This window comes from Oncorhynchus mykiss, chromosome 1 (genome assembly GCF_013265735.2).
Source record: "Oncorhynchus mykiss isolate Arlee chromosome 1, USDA_OmykA_1.1, whole genome shotgun sequence".
NCBI classification, from domain to species: domain Eukaryota; kingdom Metazoa; phylum Chordata; class Actinopteri; order Salmoniformes; family Salmonidae; genus Oncorhynchus; species Oncorhynchus mykiss.
The window spans coordinates 20,166,376-20,189,041 of NC_048565.1; the positions used below are offsets into that span (position 1 = coordinate 20,166,376).

Consider the following 22,666-nt stretch of genomic DNA (forward strand, 5'->3'; position numbering starts at 1 on the left):
ACTGGGGGAGAGACTAATGTCTGTTCACTTGGACATGGCCACTGAGTGAGCAGAAGTTTACGTATGAAAGCAATGCTCTAATTTTTGAAGATAAAAATCACATAATCTTTTCACAAATAGTTTCATATTTAAACATTTAAATTGCACAACAATTCCATGTGAATCTGATAACTAGTATGTGTAGTAGACTTTACAAGATACAATGTGTCATCCTAGATATAATGTCCCAGACAACAACTGATGTGACATCATATTCTTTAAGTACCAACGGACACTTTCAACTGGTTGAGAAAGGGAAATATTGTTCCATTCCCCAACCTTTTGATGTGACCGTACTTTATCTGTGGAAACACAGGGCTTTCCAAGAGTCCATTCTGTAGAGTGGAGAGAAAAGGGAGAAAGGCATTTATTGGGGGGGGGGGGGGGGGGGGGGTGGGGTCATAAAACCTCACCCAACAGGGCAACGTCATGACAACTATATATACACAGTACCAGTCAATAGGTTGGACACAAACCCTTGAATGAGTAGGTTTCCTTATTTTTACTTTGAGATATAGATTAGGGAAGACATCAAAACTATGAAATCATGTAGTAACCAAAAATGTGTTAAATATATTTTAAAATGAGATTCTTCAAAGTAGCCACCCTTCGCCTTGACAGCATACATTGACATTCTAGATGACTCTGTTCTTCCAACTTTGTGGCAACAGTTTGGGCAAGGCCCTTTCATGTTTCAGCATGACAATGCTCCCGTGCACAAAGTGAGGTCCATACAGAAATACATTTGCCGAGATCGATATGGAAGAACTTGACTGGCCTGCACAAGCCCGTATTGTTCCCACTGCGCTGTCCACCTATTGAGGATGACTGGTGTAAACCTAAGACAGAAACACAGTTTTCAAGGCAGCTAGTCCCCAGCCTCTCGTACCTTATCCCTTGGTAGTCCCTGGCTTCCCATTACCTGCTGCTCGTTAGTAATGGGGCCATTAGCTCTAAGACTAACAAGGTTAATAGGAGCAGGACAGTGTTCACCAGACTGATACAGCAGTCAATCAGCTAGCAGAGGGTTTCCTCATATATACCTTGCTGCTCACCCCACAAAACAACTCCAGGGCTAGGTTTAGATCCCTTAAAGACTGTGATTTTGGAGGCCGGGACATTTCTGACTGGCAACCATGACAATAGTTCAAATTTGGCAATTAACACAAATTAATCTTCAAGGTATAGTCAAAAGTAAATTACACGTGGTCAAGTTTACAAACACACCTCCACCTCAGAGCACCTCAGAGCAACAAGCCACTGCATATGGGCATGGTTCCCACAGCACTAAGCCACTGCTGGGTAGTTTTACACATGAACTTAGCCCCATCTACTGGACAAACATATTACAGCAGCAGACATTCATAAAAAATGTTTTGAATAAAACTCACCAACCAGCCAGTTTACATCTCCACGTGCCCAGTGTTGGTGATCACGTTCCCACTGGAGCCGCTTCTTGTTTTTAGCTGACAGAAGTAGAACCCGGTGTGGTCGTCTGCTGCAACAGCCCATCCGTGACAATAAGTTGAGATGCTGTTCTGCACACTGCTGTGGTGCTGCGCTGTTATTTGTCTGTTTGTGGCACTGACACTGACGTGCGTGAAAAGCCCAGACGTTTCTGAGATACTGACAATTATTCCACACCCTGAGTCGCTTACGTCACTAGTTTTACCCATTCTAAAGTTCAATCGAACAGTAACTGAATGCCTCGATGCCCGTCTGCCTACTTTATATAGCAAGCCACGGCCATGTTACTCACTGTTTGTAGGAGCGATACATTCAGGGGTGTAAACTGGTGAGGGACAAAAACGTTTTTTTTTTTGCACTCACCCCCGTCTCCGTGGTCAGGCTTCTCACCTACCGTTGCCACTTCATTATCGTTCAGGGGACACGCTGTAACTGGCAAGCTGCCTTCCCAGAGTGCGAGCTGATGCTGTAACTATGAAGTTGGTTGCCTCTTCTTTCTTCAGTCACGTGCTGCGCTGAATTCTTGGATACAGCCAGTATTGCCTTGGATACAGCCAGTATTGCTACAAACGCGCATCACTCGTTCACTTACAGCCAGTAGTGATCCAACCCCTACCCCCAAACTTTTCCCCCCATCGGATCTACACAAAACACGTTTTTTGGATTAAAAACAGCGAATTTCACCGAAAGGTGACTAGTTTGCGTCGCTGTACATTTTCGTGAACAGGTGGTGTACCTAATATTTTAAAGGAATAGCTCTGTATTCATCAAAACATATCATCCTAAATTATGATTCAGAAGGGTGATATTTAGTGACATCAATGAAAACTAAAGACACCAGACAGGTGAAAAAAAACTGTGATAAGAGAGACATGCTCACTGTTGAAGACCATGTTGTGGTCCTTGATGTCCTTCCATGGTGCGTACCACTTAGAGTCCCTGTGCAGCACCACTCCCATGGCCTCCCTAGAAAGCAGATCCCTGCTCAGTGCTCACGCACATCCACCAGACATAGTACAGCAGAAAGTAAACAGTTATATAGACTAGAACTGCATTTCACTGTGGCTGTCTATCCAAATTACACCCAAAAGTTTAATTTGGGCACTGAAAAATGTGTTGTGTTACTGAACACAATTCTACTTCAAATCAAATCAAATTGTTATTTGTCACATACACATGGTTAGCAGATGTGAATGCGAGTGTAGCGAAATGCTTGTGCTTCTAGTTCCGACAATGCAGTAATAACCAACGAGTAATCTAGCTAACAATTCCAAAACTACTACCTTATACACACAAGTGTAAAGGGATAAAGAATATGTACATAAAGATATATGAATGAGTGATGGTACAGAGCGGCATAGGCAAGATGCAGTGGATGGTATCGAGTACAGTGTATACATATGAGATGAGTATGTAAACAAAGTGGCATAGTTTAAAGTGGCTAGTGATACATGTATTACATAAAGATGCAGTAGGTGATATAGAGTAACAGAGTGGCTGTTTAACAGTCTGATGGCCTTGAGATAGAAGCTGTTTTTCAGTCTCTCGGTCCCTGCTTTGATGCACCTGTACTGATCTCGCCTTCTGGATGATAGTGGGGTGAACAGGCAGTGGCTCGGGTGGTTGTTGTCCTTGATGATCTCTATGGCCTTCCTGTGACATCGGGTGGTGTAGGTGTCCTGGAGGGCAGGTAGTTTGCCCCCGGTGATGCGTTGTGCAGACCTCACTACCCTCTGGAGAGCCTTACGGTTGTGGGTGGAGCAGTTGCCGTACCAGGCAGTGATACAGCCTGACAGGATGCTCTCGATTGTGCATCTGTAGAAGTTTGTGAGTACTTTTGGTGACAAGCCAAATTTCTTCAGCCTCCTGAGGTTGAAGAGGCGCTGCTGCGCCTTCTTCACGATGCTGTCTGTGTGGGTGGACCAATTCAGTTTGTCTGTGATGTGTATGCCGAGGAACTTAAAACTTACTACCCTCTCCACTACTGTTCCATCTATGTGGATAGGGGGGTGTTCCCTCCCTCTATCCCTCTTGCACAAAACGTAAACAATATCCATGTCATTTGTCTATGCTATTGAAATACCTACGCAAGTGTAAACAATGCAAATTCAAAATGTGTGTATTATTTTAATGACAGCAATAAACTTTTGCTTGGTGCAGATGTTCTACTGTTATGAATCAAGCCCCGAACACCAACAAGTCTTGCTGCTAAATTAGCGAGCTAGTCTGGTTCGGCATTCTGCAGTGGAGCAGTATATATGTGTGCCGCTCAGCAGACAATGGACCTGATTGGACAGCTCAGAGCTTCTGCTCTTTTCTGTCCATAAGAAACAATTGGATTGGTGGGAGAGGCAGGGCAGGCCAGGAGCAAGGAAGGAGGGTGTGGTCGAGCAAGGCATCCCCCGAGGCTAGATGCCCTAAGGTTTTTATCAGAACGGGCCTAGATTAGTTTCGTCTTTTTCTTTTCCCGACATGAGTTTGTGGTGTTTACTTTAAAAAATAAAAATAAATAAAAATACAAGATAAAACTTCATTCAAATTATATCTCACAACTGTGCAGGGTGAGAGGGGTGGGGGCGCTAAGGAGAGTGCATTCTCATATACAGTGCCTTGCGAAAGTATTCGGCCCCCTTGAACTTTGCGACGTTTTGCTACATTTCAGGCTTCAATCATAAAGGTATAAAACTGTATTTTTTGGTGAAGAATCAACAACAACTGGGACACAATCATGAAGTGGAACGACATTTATTGGATATTTCAAACTTTTTTAACAAATCAAAAACTGAAAAATTGGGCGTGCAAAATTATTCAGCCCCTTTACTTTCAGTGCAGCAAACTCTCTCCAGAAGTTCAGTGAGGATCTCTGAATGATCCAATGTTGACCTAAATGACTAATGATGATAAATACAATCCACCTGTGTGTAATCAAGTCTCCGTATAAATGCACCTGCACTGTGATAGTCTCAGAGGTCCGTTAAAAGCGCAGAAAGCATCATGAAGAACAAGGAACACACCAGGCAGGTCCGAGATACTGTTGTGAAGAAGTTTAAAGCCGGATTTGGATACAAAAAGATTTCCCAAGCTTTAAACATCCCAAGGAGCACTGTGCAAGCGATAATATTGAAATGGAAGGAGTATCAGACCACTGCAAATCTACCAAGACCTGGCCGTCCCTCTAAACTTTCAGCTCATACAAGGAGAAGACTGATCAGAGATGCAGCCAAGAGGCCCATGATCATTCTGGATGAACTGCAGAGATCTACAGCTGAGGTGGGAGACTCTGTCCATAGGACAAAAATCAGTCGAATATTGCACAAATCTGGCCTTTATGGAAGAGTGGCAAGAAGAAAGCCATTTCTTAAAGATATCCATAAAAAGTGTTGTTTAAAGTTTGCCACAAGCCACCTTGGAGACACACCAAACATGTGGAAGAAGGTGCTCTGGTCAGATGAAACCAAAATTGAACTTTTTGGCAACAATGCAAAACGTTATGTTTGGTGTAAAAGCAACACAGCTCATCACCCTGAACACACCATCCCCACTGTCAAACATGGTGGTGGCAGCATCATGGTTTGGGCCTGCTTTTCTTCAGCAGGGACAGGGAAGATGGTTAAAATTGATGGGAAGATGGATGGAGCCAAATACAGGACCATTCTGGAAGAAAACCTGATGGAGTCTGCAAAAGACCTGAGACTGGGACGGAGATTTGTCTTCCAACAAGACAATGATCCAAAACATAAAGCAAAATATACAATGGAATGGTTCAAAAATAAACATATCCAGGTGTTAGAATGGCCAAGTCAAAGTCCAGACCTGAATCCAATCGAGAATCTGTGGAAAGAACTGAAAACTGCTGTTCACAAATGCTCTCCATCCAACCTCACTGAGCTCGAGCTGTTTTGCAAGGAGGAATGGGAAAAAATTTCAGTCTCTTGATGAGCAAAACTGATAGAGACATACCCCAAGCGACTTACAGCTGTAATCGCAGCAAAAGGTGGCGCTACAAAGTATTAACTTAAGGGGGCTGAATAATTTTGCACGCCCAATTTTTCCGTTTTTGATTTGTTAAAAAAGTTTGAAATATCCAATAAATGTCGTTCCACTTCATGATTGTGTCCCAATTGTTGTTGATTCTTCACAAAAAAATACAGTTTTATATCTTTATGTTTGAAGCCTGAAATGTGGCAAAAGGTCGCAAAGTTCAAGGGGGCCGAATACTTTCGCAAGGCACTGTATCTACACACTTTCATACACACACAATTGATTGTATTTTTTATATTTTTTTGTGTACTTTAAACAAATGTTTTCCCCCCTCCCCTTTCCTCTCTTCTAGGTCAGTTTCAGTATTATGGACATGGGTATATCTGTGGTCCATTTGGCTTGTCCCATGGCTTCCTTCAAAGATGGGTTGTGAGTGGCTCTGTTGAAGAACTTCTGGCCAATGAATGACTGTCTATTGTTGATTGATGTCAGTCCAGATATGCTGTTAACATAGTGATTGCTGATGTATCTTGGTAGTCTGTAAGCCATTTTTATTGCCATGATTGGGACTATCTGTAGCTGTTATCCAGGCTGGCAGGGCGTATTCAAAGAGGGATCGGATGTAGCTGATGTAGACTTTCAGCACTGTCTGAGGTGAGGCTCCATATTTTCTTCCGCACATCGTTTTTAGGTGGTTTAGTATTTTTCGTCCCTCTCTCTCTATGTTCGCTATATGGGTTGTCCAGCGCATGTTCTTCTGGAAGGTGACTCCAAGGAATTGTGCTTCTTTTTCTACTTTTATTGTTTCACCGTAGAGTTTGAGATCTATGGGTTTCCTGTTTTCTTTTGCTGGTGCTTCTTGTGAAGAGGACACATTGGGTCTTTTGTGGGTTAAATTTTACTCGCCACATGTTAGACCATGTCTCGATCATTTCAATAGACTTCTGGAGTTTTTTTGCAGCAAGTTGAGGACATTTGGAGCTGGACCAGTAGCAGAAGTCATCGGCAAACTGTGAGACTTGACCTATGGTGGGTGGAGGGTAGTAAATATCTGTTATGTAGAGTAGAAAAAGTAGCGGGCTTAGAACTGCCCCCTGTGGGACACCTGCTTCAGGGGTGAAAGGTGAGGATATGGCTGTGGAGACCTACACTTTAATTGTACGGTTGTGGAGAAAGCTAGTGATGATGTTTCTGATGGAGAGCGGTAGTTTGAGATTGGAGTCTGCGAGCCGGTAACACAGTCCATTGTGCCACATCTTGTCAAATGCTTTCTCTAGGTCAAAGAAAACCGCCAGGGTAAGTTATTTTTTCTTGAAGTTCCGAAGGATGTCCTCTGACAGTCTTAGAATGTTATCGGTGGTTGATCTTGTTTTCCTGAAGCCAGCTTGGTGGATTCCAAGGAGGCCCATTTCCTCTGTGTGGCCGCTCAGTCTTTGGGTGAGTACTCTCTCAAACAGCTTCCCGACATGACTGAGGAGACTGATTGGTCTGTAACTTGTGACGTTGTATGGGTCTTTGCCAGGTTTGTGGATCATTGTGACAACTGCAGATTTCCAAGGTAGGGGAAAGTAGCCTTCCATGAGACATGCTGTGAAGAGGTTAGTGAGGAGGTGCAGGTATTCATCAGGTGCTTGTTTGATGAGTGTGCTGTCGATGTTGTCTTCCCCTGGTGCTTTGTTGTTGTTTTTTTTCAGGTGAGTCTTGATTTCTTCAATGCTAACAGAGCGGGGGAGGGGATGGTCTACTGGTGTCAGATTTGAAGTGTACACTGTTTTCTGTATTTCTCTGTCGACGATGGTTTTCCAGTCTTTGTCAAAGAGAGGATCGTCGGGACAAGAATTAACATTTTGTAGGTGGTTTCTGAATAATGTTGCTTTTGTTTCGTTGTCTTCGATGAGCTGGTTTTGAGACTTTAGCACAGGTATGATATTATTGGTTTTGTCTCCGTTAATTGTTTAGATTTTTTGCCAGAAGGTCCGGGGGTTGGTGTCTGTATCTCGCTGGTGATAGAAGGCAGTCCTCTGTTTCTGTTTGTGGAGGGTGAGTTGATGTCTGATGTGTGTGGAGGAGGATTTAGGCCATTTAGCCATGGACGCTTGTGTGTTGTTCATATACCGCCGTGCTGTGGCAGGTAAGCAAGAAATACATCCTTCGATTTGTGATAAAAGCACCAACTTTGTTACAGATGTAGATTCACGCATCATCGTTACAAAAATATCTTTATCTTTTCAAAAAACATTTCCAGACCAGGAGGTGGCAGTAGCACCAACGAAGGATTGGATTTCTCAATTTAAACAGAAACCGGAGAGGGTGAAACCTGGGAAAGTATTAAAACCAACAAACAGAACCCAGGCCCACAGTCAACAACACAAAAAAAAGCAAAAACATAAATAAATAAGTAATGCACGAGTATCAGTGGGTTTTCAACGCTGGTCCTTATGCTGGATAAAAAAGAAGTGGTGGTTAAATCAAATCAATCAAATGTCATTTGCCACGTGCTGAATGGTGTAGAGTGGTGCAGCGGTCTAAGGTACTGCATCTCAGTAGTAGAGGCGTCACTACAGACCCAGGTTCAATTCCAGGCTGTATCACAGCCGGTTGTAATTGGGAGTCCCATAGAGCGGCGCACAGTTGGCCCAGCGTTGTTCGGGTTAGAGTTTGGCAGGGGTAGGCCGTCATTGTAAATAAGAATTTGTTCTCAACTGACTTGCCAAGTTAAATAAAACATTTACATAAATAGTGAAATGCTTGCTCAGGAGCCCTTCCCAACAATGCAGAGTTAAAAACTGTAACACGAGGAATAAAATAAATTACACAAGAATGAAGCAATATACAGGGAGTACCAGTACCAGATGTGCAGAGGTATGAGGTATTGAAGGTCAGTATGGACAAGAAGTCAGGGTAAAGTGACTAGGCATAAGATAATATAATAATGAGAGTAAAACAAAGAACGACAGCAGCAGCAAATGATGAGTGTGAATGTGTGTTTGTGTTGTGTCGGTATCAAATAAAATATTATTTGTCAAATGCGCCAGGTGTAGACCTGACAGTGAAATGCTTACCTACAAGCCTTTAACCAACAATGCCATTTTAAAATAAATAAGTGTCAAGAAAGTATTTACTAAAATAAAATAAAGTAAAAAAATAAAGAATAAATAATAAAATAACAGTAACAAGGTTATATACAGGGGGTACCGGTACAGAGTCAATGTGTGGGGGCACAGGTTAGTTGAAATAATTGAGATAATATGTAGGTAGAGGTGTAAAGTGGCTATGCATAGATAATAAACAGAGAGTAGCAGCAGCGTAATGCAGGAGTCTTATGCTGTTCAGGAGTCTTATGGCTTGGGGGTAGAAGCTGTTAAGCAGAGAGAAGTCTATGACCAGGGTGACTGTAGTCTTTGGCAATATCTATGGACTTCCTCTGACACCGATAGAGGTCCTGGATGGCAGGAAGCTTGGCCCTAGTGATGTACTAGGCCGTACGCACTACCCTCTGTAGTGGGGCGTACTCGGCCCTCCTTTTCCTGTTGTCCACGATCATCTCTTTTGTCTTGATCACGTTGAGGGAGAGGTTGTTATCTGGGCACCACACTGCCAGGTCTTACCTCCTCCATATAGGCTGTCTCATCGTTGTAGGTGATCAGGCTGTTGTGTTTTCGGCAAACTTAATGATGCTGGTGTTGGATATATAATGGCGCCAGAGGAGATGGCTGCCATTTTGCGGTCCCCTAACCAATTGTACTATTGTGTGTGTTTTTCACATTATTTGTAACTTATTTTGTACATAATGTCTCTGCCACTGTCTCTTTTGACCTTAAAGGGCTTCTAGATATCAGGACAGCGATTACTCACCTCGTACTGGAAATTGTTTTTTTCTTTAACGAGTGGGAGGTGAAGGATTTACTCCAGACACCCGACAAGGCCCTGTCATTCACAGGAGAAAGAGACGGAGATATCGGGGACATAGGTCTGGATGCCTCGTAGGAATCCGCTGGTGAGTGGGTAATCTGCCTTTAGCATTGGTCCTATTAGCCAAAATAGACAAATTACGAGCACGTATATACAGTGGGGCAAAAAAAGTATTTAGTCAGCCACCAATTGTGCAAGTTCTCCCACTTAAAAAGATTTGAGAGGCCTGTAATGTTCATCATAGGTACACTTCAATTATGACAGACAAAATTTGAAGAAAAAAAACTGAAAATCACATTGTAGGATTTTTAATGAATTTATTTGCAAATTATGGTGGAAAATAAGTATTTGGTCATCTACAAACAAGCAAGATGGCTCTCACAGACCTGTAACTTCTTCTTTAAGAGGCTCCTCTGTCCTCCACTCGTTACCTGTATTAATGGCACCTGTTTGAACTAGTTATCAGTATAAAAGACACCTGTCCACAACCTCAAACAGTCACACTCCAAACTCCACTATGGCCTAGACCAAAAAGCTGTCAACGGACACCAGAAACAAAATTGTAGACCTGCACCAGGCTGGGAAGACTGAATCTGCAATAGGTAAGCAGCTTGGTTTGAAGAAATCAACTATGAGAGCAATTATTAGGAAATGGAAGACATACAAGACCACTGATAATCTCCCTCGATCTGGGGCTCCACGCAAGATCTCACCCTGTGGGGTCAAAATGATCACAAGAACGGCGAGCAAAAATCCCAGAACCAAACAGGGGGACCTAGTGAATGACCTGCAGAGACCTGGGACCAAAGTAACAAAGCCTACCATCAGTAACACACTACGCCGCCAGGAACTCAAATCCTGCAGTGCCAGACGTGTCCCCCTGCTTAAGCCAGTACATGTCCAGGCCCGTCTGAAGTTTGCTAGAGAGCATTTGGATGATCCAGAAGAAGATTGGGAGAATGTCATATGATCAGATGAAACCAAAATATAACTTTTTGGTAAAAACTGAACTCGTCGTGTTTGGAGGACAAAGAATGCTGAGTTGCATCCAAAGAACACCATACCTACTGTGAAGCATGGGGGTGGAAACATCAAGCTTTGGGGCTGTTTTTCTGCAAAGGGACCAGGACGACTGATCCGTGTAAAGGAAAGAATGAATGGGGCCATGAATTGTGAGATTTTGAGTGAAAACCTCCTTCCATCAGCAAGGGCATTGAAGATGAAACGTGGCTGGGTCTTTCAGCATGACAATGATCCCAAACACACCGCCCGGGCAACGAAGGAGTGGCTTCACAAGAAGCATTTCAAGGTCCTGGAGTGGCCTAGCCAGTCTCCAGATCTCAACCCCATAGAAAATCTTTGGAGGGAGTTGAAAGTCCGTGTTGCCAAGCAACAGGCCCAAATATCACTGCTCTAGAGGAGATCTGCATGGAGGAATGGGCCAAAATACCAGCAACAGTGTGTGAAAACCTTGTTAAGACAGAAAATGTTTGACCTCTGTCATTGCCAACAAAGAGTACATAACAAAGTATTGAGATAAACGTTTGTTATTGACCAAATACTTATTTTCCACCATAATTTGCAAATAAATTAATAAAAAATCCTACAATGTGATTTTCTGGATTTTTTTCTCATTTTGTCTGTCACAGTTGAAGTGTACCTATGATAAAAATTACAGGCCTCTCTCATATTTTTAAGTGAGAGAACTTGCACAATTGGTGGCTGACTAAATACTTTTTTGCCCCACTGTATATCCTACCAACGGGACATTAAAAACTGTAATGTCTTATGTTCACCGAGTTGTGGCTGAATGACGACATGAATAACATACAACTGGCGGGTTTTACTCTTTTTCGGCAGCAACCTCTGGTAAGACAAAGGATGGCGGTCGATGTATATTTGTAAACAACAGCTATAATGGGAATTGATGTAAAATATATCACTAGCCACTTTAAACAATGCTACTTAATATAATGTTTACATACCCTACATTATTCATCTCATATGTCTACGTATATACTGTACTCTATATCATCTACTGCATCTTTATGTAATACATGTATCACTAGCCACTTTAAACTATGCCACTTTGTTTACATACTCATCTCATATGTATATACTGTACTCGATACCATCTACTGTATCTTGCCTATGCCGCTCTGTACCATCACTCATTCACATATCTTTATGTACATATTCTTTATCCCTTTACACTTGTGTGTATAAGGTAGTAGTTTTGGAATTGTTAGTTAGATTACTCGTTGGTTATTACTGCATTGTCGGAACTAGAAGCACAAGCATTTCGCTACACTCGCATTAACATCTGCTAACCATGTGTATGTGACAAATAAAATTTGATTCGATTTGATTTAGTGCACGAAATCTAAGGAAATCTCAAGGTTTTGCTCGCCTGAGGTAGTGTCTCATGATAAGCTGAAGACCACACTATCTACCAAGAGAGTTTTCATCTATATTCTTAGTAGCTGTCTATTTACCACCACAAACCGATGCTGGCACTCTACCTCAGGCGAGCAAAACCTCAAGACTTAATATTAGAATTCGTGCACCAACTGATATTGACAAATAGACACAGACCGCCACCCCTTGGCTTACCGGAGGCAGCTGTTCTATCTGCCGATGCATGGAAAACCCAGCCAGCTGTATGTTATCCATGTTGTTTTTCAGCCAGAACTCGGAGAAATATAAGATATTACCAAAAAATATATATATTTTAGATTCTAGAGTAGCCACCCTTTGCCTTGATGACAGATTTACACACTCTATGGTGGTGAAATTACAAGATGTTATAATACTGTTATTGCATCAAATGGTTGTTTTATGTAACGGAATAGTGTTCTTAGAACTCTCGTGTGTCTGTGTTAACGCTGACAGTAGATTTATGATGCCTTAGGTGATAAACCTAACAAGCCACATTCCATTCATGTGAAGGAGATTGCCCGTCTGACTGGACTGTACCAGGGTGAGATGGCTTGGGTTGAGAGGAACCTCATTTTCGGGGCCAAATCCTGGTTTCCTTACAATGAGAACAGTCTTCACAGCAGATACTGTTATCAATTTATTTAATAGCAAATGCTATCTGGCTGGGGGGTACTCCTTTCTCATATATTAAGTCTCACCTTGTGACCCATTCCACACATCTGTCATGTAGACTAGGGGGGTGTATCTTTGACATATACAAGATCTTGGTATTCTTTGTGTTGGGGCTCTCAACCCAACAGTCAAGAGTTTTGAGTTGACCAGCCTCGTTATTGCAGAGAACTCATTCACTTGCGTGTGTGGTAAGACCTACTTTCCTTATTAATAAGTGAACAAAGAAATTCAAGCAAGCACCAGGACCATATCCTAAAGTTGATTCAGCTGCAGATCAGGGCACCACCAGTACAGAGCTTGCTCAGGAATGGCAGTAGGCAGGTGTGAGTGCATCTGCACGCACAGTGAGGCGAAGACTTTGATAGCCTGGTGTCAAGGGCAGAAAAGAAACCACTTCTCTCCAGGAAAAACATCAGGGACAGACTGATATTCTGCAAAGGGTACAGGGATTGGACTGCTGAGGACAAGTCATTTTCTCTGATGAATCCCCTTTCCGATTGTTTGGGGCATCCGGAAAAAAGCTTGTCCGGAGAAGACAAGGTGAACGCCACCATCAGTCTTTTCATGCCAACAGTAAAGCATCCTGAGACCATTCATGTGTGGGGTTGCTTCTCAGCAAAGGGAGTGGGCTCGCTCACTCAATTTTGCCTAAGAACACAGCCATGGTACCAACACATCCTCCGAGAGCAACTTCTCCCAACCATCCAGGAAAAGTTGTGACAAATAATGACTTTTCCAGCATGGAGCACCTCGCCAATAGGCAATCGTGATAAGTGACTTGGGGAACAAAACATTGATATTTTGGGTACATAGCCAGGAAACTCCCCAGACCTTAATCCCATTGAGAACTTGTGGTCAATCCTCAAGAGGCGGGTGGACAAACAAACCCACAAACCCTGACAAACTCCCAAGCATTGATTACGCAAGAATGGGCTGCCATCAGTCAGGATGTGGCCCAGAAGTTAATTGACAGCATGCCAGGGTGGATTGCAGAGGTCTTGAAAAAGGATCAACACCGCAAATATTGACTCTTTGCATCAATGTCATGTAATTGTCAATAAAAGCCTTTGACACTTATGAAATGCTTGTAATTATACTCCAGTATTCCATAGTAACATCTGACAAAAATATCCAGACACTGAAGCAGCAAACTTTGTGGAAATTAATGTGTCATTCTCAACTTTTGGCCACGACTGTACATGTCAGTGGCAAGGAAGACAGAAAACAAAATTCCAATGGTGATATTTATTATCAAAACACCTTATAGATCAAAGGCAATGAAGTGAATGAAGCATTACGGGTAAAATATAAAGAAATTTAAATTTGGTCACAAATTATGCAGGGACGAGAACTAACTAAAAATACACTTGCGCAGTTACAATTGCCTAAAAAACAAGAAATGTGGAAAGGTCGATACAGGGCTGCAAATATCAGGGCCATAATGACACCGGACGATTACGCATTTCTGTCGATTCTGACATCGATCTCTCTTCCATTCAGCCTGTAGCCATTCATGGTGCGACAGGCTCTCTCTGCAGTCTCCGGGTTGTCAAAGCGAACCACGCCACAGCCCTTGGACTTGCCATTCTCCATCTTGATGTCAGCATATTGGACAATACCTACAGTAGAAAGCACATTAAAGCTGTTAACCAAAATATTTTGGCTGAAGTGCCAATTTAATTTTGGGTCAGAAAGACTTCCATGGTGAAAGACTTCAAACCTAATGAAGTTAAAACATTCCATTTGCATGCTTCTCAATTCTGTCAAATGACATTTTTGATAAGTTTGTGGGAAATCCCCACATCAATGAAATGAGTGGATTATGTTCTTACCGCATGTATTGAAGTTATCCTTCAGCATTTTCCAGGTGAAGTCAAAGGGCAGCTACAAAGAGAGTCAAATCAATAAGTTTACAATGGTCTGTGTTGAATACAACCTTCAAGATGAGTCTAAATAAAATCAATATTCTGAACACACATCAACCACACATTTGGGGACAGTTGATCATTATTTTATAAAAGCGTACATTTCTGACAAAGATCTGGCAGCCCTTCCTGGCGTTGGCTCCAGGACCTCCGGCCCCCCCAAAGCCATTTCCTCCAAAGCCCCCACGCTCCATCTCAGCTGGCCGGTCAAACTGGCCGCCAACACCGACAGCGCCCATGCGGTCCATGGAGGAGCCCATGCGGTCAAGCCCGGTGGCCGGGAAGCGGTCAATACCGGCTGACCCCATGCGGTCAAAGTTGGTTCCCATCCTCTCCATGCGGTCCGCCATGCCCATGGGAGAGGGGAAGTCCAGGCCAGCAGGCATACGTTCCAAACTGGACGGGCCTAGGCGGTCAAACCCAGCTGGGCCCAGGCGGTCCACACTGGAGCTCATACGGTCCAGCCCAGAACCAAGCCTGTCCATACTGGGCCCCAGCCGGTCCAGCCCAGAGCCCATCCTGTCAAAGCCAGACCCCCCTAGCCTGTCCAGATCAGACACGCGGTCCATCCTCTCCATCCCCATGCGCTCCATTCCACCCAGACGGTCCATTCCACCACCCAAGCGATCCATGCCAGAGCTCATGCGGTCCATGCCCAGTGAGCTACCTGTAAGTCAAGGAAAAACAACTAGTGAGACATTTCAGGTCCTGTGAGAAATCAGCGTCAGACGTGTTAGGAAGAATTACGCAAATCCTAAAAGTACTAACCCATTCCTCTTTCAAAGGATTCGCCAAAATTATTGCGAGACATGCCCATATCATTTCGACCAAACTCCCGGTCAAAAGAACCACCAAGCCCACGGTCCATCTCTGACAACGCAAGAGATTAAACTATTAGAAGACAAACTAATGTTTCACGAACACGTGAATCTGGTGTGAATTTTATTTCCTTACCATTCATCCTGCCCATTCCAGATGGTCCAAAACGCTCCATGTTGTTCATTCCACCAAAGTTATCCATGCCTGGGAGAAAATTATGGCAAGAAAGTTAAATCTACAATATAGTGTATTAGAGAAAAAAGGGCAGGAAAAACACGATGCAAAAATATGTTAAACTATACCCATTCAATGGACGCTGTACAAAAAGTACATACCTCCCATTCTACCCATGCCACCACCAAAGCCCATGCCATCCATGCCTACAAACCAAACAAACAGTGAGTGACTGAACCAAGCCAAATGAAAAGTACACTGCAGAGGATCACAAAGACAGCTCCATACCCCCAGGTCCCATGTTGCCCATTCCTCCACCTCCTCTGTTCAGTGCGGTGGCGTCAATGGGTTGGCCACCAGGCCCAAGTCCCAGCCCGATGCCACTAAGGCCACCTGAGGGAAAAGAAATGGACGAATGAGAGAAAGAAACAACAGACCCTATTGAAGATTTTGTGGAAGCTAGCCTTGAACATCAAAATGTGTTGGACAGACTTCTCTTTACATTTCAGGGGGAGGGGGGGGCATTGTACATACGGGGTAGTGCTGGGGGTCTCTCAGGTGGTGCAAAGTCTCCTTTTGGCAAGGACTTCTCATCCTGAAATATCCAACAAGTATCAGTTAAAATACATTCAAAAATGTGTACAAGGAATATAAAATTTGTTAATATTAGTGTGCACACACACTAATATGTTGCTCACCAGCTTGACATGCATGACCCGGTTGAAAAGCAGTTGACCGTTGAACATACTGACGGCTTGGACAGCTTCAATAGGCATGTCAAAGGTGACGGTGCCCATGCCCCTGCTATTCCCATCTTTGTCCTCCAGGATGTCAGTGCGCACCACTACACCTGCCATGCCAAACACCTCCTTCAGCTTCTTCCAGCCAACCTTGTAGTCCAGCTGGACACAAAACAGTGTTAACTTGGTTAAAATACTTGCAATATCATAATTTAAAATGATACCAAAAACGATGTATATTGGGCATACTGGACTACAATCAACTTACATTAGCTACAAAGACAGTGCTTCCAATCTTGCCAGCCTGCAGCCCGTGGATGATCTCATTGGGGATGTTGGAGTTGTTCATGAGGCTGGGAGGGATGTTGACCATGGGTGGCGCGCCCGGTCCTGGGCCCATGCGGTCCATGTTCATTCGCTCCATATTCATGCGATCCATGCCCATGTTCATTCCACCATGGCCACCGGGGGGTCCACCACCCCCCTGGGACCTGTGGGCATCCCTCTGGGCAATCACACCATCTGGGTCCTGAGGAAGAGAGACATGGACAACATCACTAAACAGGGGAAAAAGGCTTAGTGGTGGATTTTTGTTCTTCTGGTGGTAACAAGTGCCAGTAGCATCTTAAAAACAGACTGCTCACCTCTTTGACCTTCAGGGGCCGCCCATTCAGGTTGTGCTTGTTGACCTTCTCCACAGCCTTCTTCATCAGTTCCTCAGTCCTGAACTCAACAACCCTGTTCACACAAACATCATGATGACCACCAGGAACTTAGAATAACCTTCAGACACCTATTAGAATCAAGAAAGACGAAAATACTTACGCACAACCCTTGGTTGATTGAAGACCACACAGCAGCACCATTGAAGTAGAAAAACAACATTCAAGTTAGTAATCAGTTGTGGCACTGTAGAGAACAATGGTATTCAGGGGGCTGAATTACTCTTATGAAAGGGCCATACACATTCTACTCACTTGTATGGCCATAGCCTTGAACAGTCAGTTACTCTTCCAAAATTATTAGACCGCTTAAAAGCTGGTCACCAGACAATATAGCAAATACAGAGGTTGTCTGGTGAATCTAAACCCTTAACATTGTACACAAAGGCAGAAGTCCCAGACAAAATGCACTCCTTTGAAGGAAATATCTGTTCCACAAAAACAATTACATGGGCTCAAATCTATTACATGTAACAGCCATGTTACAACCTCTTGGGGGGCTGGGCCCCATTTTAGATTAAGTCCCAGATGAACAAATCCACAGCAAAAGGGGACTTTCCCAGCTACTGCAATCACATGGGATTGGCTACAGAAACCCGAATTCCCAATCAGACACCAAGATGACCTCTTTCAGTGCCACAGACTGCACCATGTTTTCTGTCCAGTGTCACCCACTTGACACGTTCATCAAAACTCAACCAGGTTTGAACATCCCCCACAATGAAAGAAAAGATAACTCAAGCTGACAAACACAGGTTCGTCTATTGCACTTACCCTCGATTTGCCTTCTCCGTCCATTAAGTGTTCCACGTACGTTACCTCACCCACTACAAATCAGATTCCAGACGACACACACCAGGGGAGAGAAGCCGAGAAAACAATGGGGGTTTAGAGCAGACAAGCGGTTGGTGACCGTGAGCTCGGCCTGCTACTCCAGAGCCTCCCCCCCAGCACCTCAATTCTGGTACAGGTCTACAAAAGACAAGCTCTAACTGGATCTTAAAATGACTTCTTAGCCTGTCCTTGTAGAGTCCCCAAACACCAAGAGCAATAGATTAAAGAGAACAATCGTCAAATAGCTAACAACATCTAAATCGGATGAGTTATCATAAAGGAACCATTTTCGAAGTGAGGATAAAGTTGACAGAATGACAGTTACGTTTGCAGAGTCATTTGAAACCATGAGTCCACCCTTCCAAAATACATGTTCCTTGTTAAATGTATTTGGAACCACTGACTGATACAACTGTTCGGACGCAACTTTGAACATAAACTACACTAAAAACGAAATTGTACCAACTCAACTAACGCCAATGTCTGAAGAACATTGACGTTTTTGGAAAGCTGTACAGACATTGGACCTGGAGAGGCACAACAGTGTCCAATGTGTTTTTAACTAACAGAGGGACAACCATGGCTAATTCCAGCAAATGAGTGCGCCATAAATGGACAGGAACCAATCCTCAGCTGAAACAAGGACAGCCGCGAGAAGCTGCTTCATTTTGTAGACCTGTACCCCAAGAAATCCCAAGCACACATCTGTAATTGGTACAACATGGAGATCTGCGGAAACGACAAACCTAAAAAAGAGAATGCAATTTAACGCCACATTCAATTATTATATCCAAACACTAAAAACTGTTTCTGAAAGGCATTGGTAACCTCTCAGAACACCCATGCTTTATCATGATTAAAAGCAGGTGCTATTTATTACATTAGTGCTAACTTATATTATAGCTTTGCCAAAGCCATGTAAACCACCATTTAAACTTCGATAAACAGTACACCGTTCCTTTTGTTGCAGGACTCAATTTGAAGACAAAAAGAAGTCGAGGACAACTAGCCTATGCTGCAAATTAACATTAAATAGAACCAATTAAACATTTCTTATTTTGACATAATTTCCAAGAAAATGATAACGCAAAGAACATAAGACCAGCTTTAATAATTGTAGTATGGGCACCTGAGAGAAATTCAGTATGTCTCAAGGCAATGCGGACCGTTTTCCTTTTTCAGCTATATACACACACAAACCACAAGACCCAACACAACGGTGCAATTGATGGCCCATACACTATAAGCCATGTACCTAATTTGAAGACCTCCCTTTAGGTTGTATAGTCCCATTGTTCAAGCAAGTGTAGCTGCAGTGATCAAGGACTTCAAAATGAAGTACAAATTCATAATGCTATTCACAGCACTATAAAAAATGACTAGCCGAAGGCAGAAATCACAGAGAGAACTATTCTGAAATCTAAACCATCCAAGATTTAGGACACAGGCCAATCCATGGAAAGGCCACCCAGTCTGTGTACCAAAAACCTCATAGCTATGAATTGCAACCTAGGCCCTTTACAGATGCCTTCCAGTGAACAAGGTGAAGTGGTTCAACGCAAATGACCTGTTATGGGAGCTTGTATTAGCCTTGATGGACTCCATATCTATAACGGATCTAACTTAATTTAACACCATACCTTTTTCTTTCATTAGGTCTTTGAGTGCCTGCCATTTCACATCATATGGAATGTTGCTGACAAACACACGGTATCTCTTTGATGGGTTTCCATAGGGTTCAAAGCGACCACCTCCACGCTTCTGGGGCCTTTCCTTCCTGACACTGGGTTCATGCTTGGCCTTGCCGTTAATTTCCCTTAGGGAAAAAAAGAACGGGAAGTGATTATTGGAGTAACGATAATACGCCGATCTGATGATGAAAAAAAGGTTAACGTCCACTAACAAAAAAAAAATACTTAGGCAAGTAAACGTTACATTTCTAGACCGCAGTACAAAAGGGCAACTAGTTGTAAATTACTAGCTAGCTTCGTTCTGTAACTAACTTTAGGCATGTATGTTAACGATTCTAACTTTTATTTTGTTTACAGATCGTTTAATATAGCTAAATGTTAACTAATACAAATGCTTAGTTACCGGATGAAGCTACACCAATCAAGAGTTTGGCTAAGACTAAGACTCCCATATTACAAGCCAACTTGTATTAGCTAACGTTAACTTCCCTTTCTCCCATTTTCAGACACGCGCTATATCATATAAAAAAGGTAACTAACGTTATTCCGTATTTTGTGAATAGTTGGCCAGTACACGAGCTTAGTTGACCAAAACAGCAAGTGATGGCGTACTAAACAAAAAAATGGAGGGAGAGGACAGGTTAGGTAACGTTAGCAGACTAGCTAATTTGCTAATCTCATGCGGTGTGGTGGCACTGGTGCACGCACGTAGCTCACATTGTGGCTAGCATAGCAAGAAGAATCCATTGTTTAGCTATTTTAGTGATTAGCTAGGTAGGTATCAATTTAGCTGTTAACTTCTCAAAACAATACAGACTAAAAATATACGAGAACTTGGCGAGTGGAAAATGTAAAGAAAGGTTACTAGGTAGCTAGCTGCCAGCTAAAAAAAAGAATTCATGAAATAAATCAAAACGTTACCCCTGGCCTGGTTTCTCCGGAGCAGCGGCCTCGGTCGACATCTTCTTGCGCAGTTAGCTAATCCTGTTTCGTTACGGAATTAATTTTTGGTCAATAGAATACCTCAACAACGCTGATAAAATATTGTCTAAATTTGAGTGTTCCTTCACTTTAGCAGTATTGAATAAATAACTGTTTTAATGTATTTTTGGAGCGACGGGCTGCAAGTCAACAAGCTAACGTTGGTGAAATGGCGGATGAATACACCCGTTTCAATTTATTCGCTGGGTTGCCAAGGAGAGTGAAGCATGCTGGGAATTTGGCTCTGGCGACCGCTCAGAATCAAAGTACAATTATATATATATTTTTTTGATTGAATATATATAAATCCGTTACCAGTTCGAAACATGGCAAAATGTTTCAGTTTCAATTTTGTTTACACTGTTTTTTTTTTATCATGGCAAAGAAACGGAGTTTCTAAACCCAGAGACAACATCATGAGACTTCCGAGAACGCGTTTGAAACAGACCAGGCCGGGGTTTGGAGTTTGAGAAGTGAAATAACATTTTTTGTTGCTGTTCATTTGCTCGACATCTAAAAGGTATAACCTAGATTAGAGCCAATGTCTTAAGTAGTTGAACATGTTACTACTCTAACCTAAAAGTGGTAAACTGACAGGTTTTTCACATTTTCGTCAAAAAACAACTTTACATAGGAGTGCCTTTGCTTTGACGGGATGCACATGCGCAGTTTGGTGCGATAGACCCGATGACGTGTTTCTGCGCATGAGTTTGGCTAGCGTACTGGTACGTCAATGAATGTCAAACGGTTTTAGGACACATACTTGCACATTCAGGATATGTAGCTATGACATTGCAAGAATATATTTTATCTTAAACTAATGCAAGCCTGAATCTGTTTGTGGCAAGCACATCCAGTAAACTGCAGTTTACCAAGATTAAAAAGAGTAGCCTAATAGAATAGACATCGGATTAAAAAAACAACTCACTTTTTTTTAACCACCTGCTGTACATATGCATCACTGATATAGCCTAGCAATGTAGGCCTACCAAATATTTGTGTAAGTAAACCTCATTGTCTCAATCTCATTGTTCTATTTGTGGGCCTACTTCTGTTTTGTTAGACTTCTGTGCGGCTTGAAAAACGTATGTGTTATGGCTTTACACCACTGCTATATTGTGGATAAAGAGTTACCTGTCTGAAAGAACACAGAGGGTGTTCTTTATTGGAAGCCTCCAACATAAGGTAGAATCAGAAATTCCCCAGGGCAGCTGTCTAGACATCATACTTTAAAAAATATTTACTAACAACATGCCACTGGTTTTGATTAAAGCCAGTGTGTATGCGGATGACTCAACACTATACATGTCAGCTACTACAGCGACTGAAATCACTGCAACACTTAACAAAGAGCTGCAGTTAGTTTCAGAATGGGTGGCAAGGAATAAGTTCATCCAAAATATTTCAAAAACTAAAAGCATTGTATATGGGACAAATCATTCACCAGACCCTAAACCTCAACTAAAACCTGTAATGAATACTGTGGAAATTGAGCAAGTTGAGGTGACTAATCTGCTTGGAGTAACCCTGGATTGTAAACTGTCATGGTCAAAGCATGTTGATTCAACACTAGCTAAAATGGGTAAAAGTCTGTCCATAATAAAGCACTACTCTCAACACTCAACAAGGCAGGTCCTACAGGCCCTAGTTTTTTCGCACCTGTACTACTGTTCAGTTGTTTGGTCAGGTGCCACAAAGAGGGTCTAGGAAAATTACAATTGGCTCAGAACAGGGCAGCAAGGCTGGCCCTTAAATGTACACAGAGAGCTAACATTAATTATCTTTTTTATTTTTTATTTCACCTTTATTTAACCAGGTAGGCAAGTTGAGAACAAGTTCTCATTTACAATTGAGACCTGGCCAAGATAAAGCAAAGCAGTTTGACACATACAACAACACAGAGTTACACATGGAGTAAAACAAATATACAGTCAATAATACAGTAGAAAAACAAGTCTATATATAAATCTGCATGCAGTAGTGATTTTAGCATGTACATCTGTATGGAAGAAAAGTCATAACACTAAAGAATACATTAATTGCACTATAACGGTGTTAACCGGTGCCCACAAACTGTTAGCGCCTACATAATGCTGTCCCAACACCTTACCACTGCTCCACCTGGCTATCAGCGGAGCCTTGTCTGGCAGTGAAATAGTTCATTCAGCCTCATTTACTGCCTTAAAAAAACATAACTAGTATGACTGACTTGCTTAAACAAATGTGGTTTCTAATGACAATTGAGATGTACAAATATGGCATAAGGGGAC

The 22,666-nt window shown here is 42.6% G+C and overlaps 1 protein-coding gene across 3 annotated transcripts; it reads right to left on the reverse strand.

Annotated features, from left to right (window-relative positions):
• Positions 1-13,740: 13,740 nt before the first annotated feature.
• Positions 13,741-21,042, reverse strand: LOC110505227 (heterogeneous nuclear ribonucleoprotein M). Of its 3 annotated transcripts, XM_021584354.1 has the most exons (15): positions 20,337-20,377; positions 19,365-19,540; positions 17,665-17,717; positions 16,994-17,001; positions 16,813-16,906; positions 16,437-16,697; positions 16,127-16,330; positions 15,963-16,023; positions 15,717-15,821; positions 15,590-15,634; positions 15,390-15,458; positions 15,204-15,305; positions 14,537-15,102; positions 14,343-14,394; positions 13,741-14,129 (listed from the first exon to the last, which is right to left on the reverse strand). In XM_021584354.1, the coding sequence occupies exons 1-15, from the start codon at positions 20,375-20,377 to the stop codon at positions 13,966-13,968; spliced, it is 2,001 nt and encodes a 666-aa protein (XP_021440029.1). In that variant the 3' UTR covers positions 13,741-13,965. The 3 variants fall into 3 exon arrangements, with proteins under 3 accessions (XP_021440029.1, XP_021440111.1, XP_021440192.1); XM_021584436.2 differs by lacking the exon at positions 15,590-15,634 and having other exon boundaries at positions 13,966-14,129; positions 20,337-21,042; XM_021584517.2 differs by lacking the exons at positions 17,665-17,717; positions 20,337-20,377 and having other exon boundaries at positions 13,966-14,129; positions 19,365-19,498.
• Positions 21,043-22,666: the final 1,624 nt, after the last annotated feature.

Excerpts from the sequence above, each read along its gene's own strand:
- LOC110505227 (XM_021584354.1), bottom strand. The coding sequence starts at position 20,377 with ATGTCGACCGAGGCCGCTGCTCCGGAGAAACCAGGCCAGGG. Across the intron at positions 15,635-15,716 it reads GGGCAACATGGGACCTGGGG|GCATGGATGGCATGGGCTTT; the intron begins GTATGGAGCTGT and ends TTTGGTTTGTAG. Across the intron at positions 15,459-15,589 it reads TGGCATGGGTAGAATGGGAG|GCATGGATAACTTTGGTGGA; the intron begins GTATGTACTTTT and ends ATTTTCTCCCAG.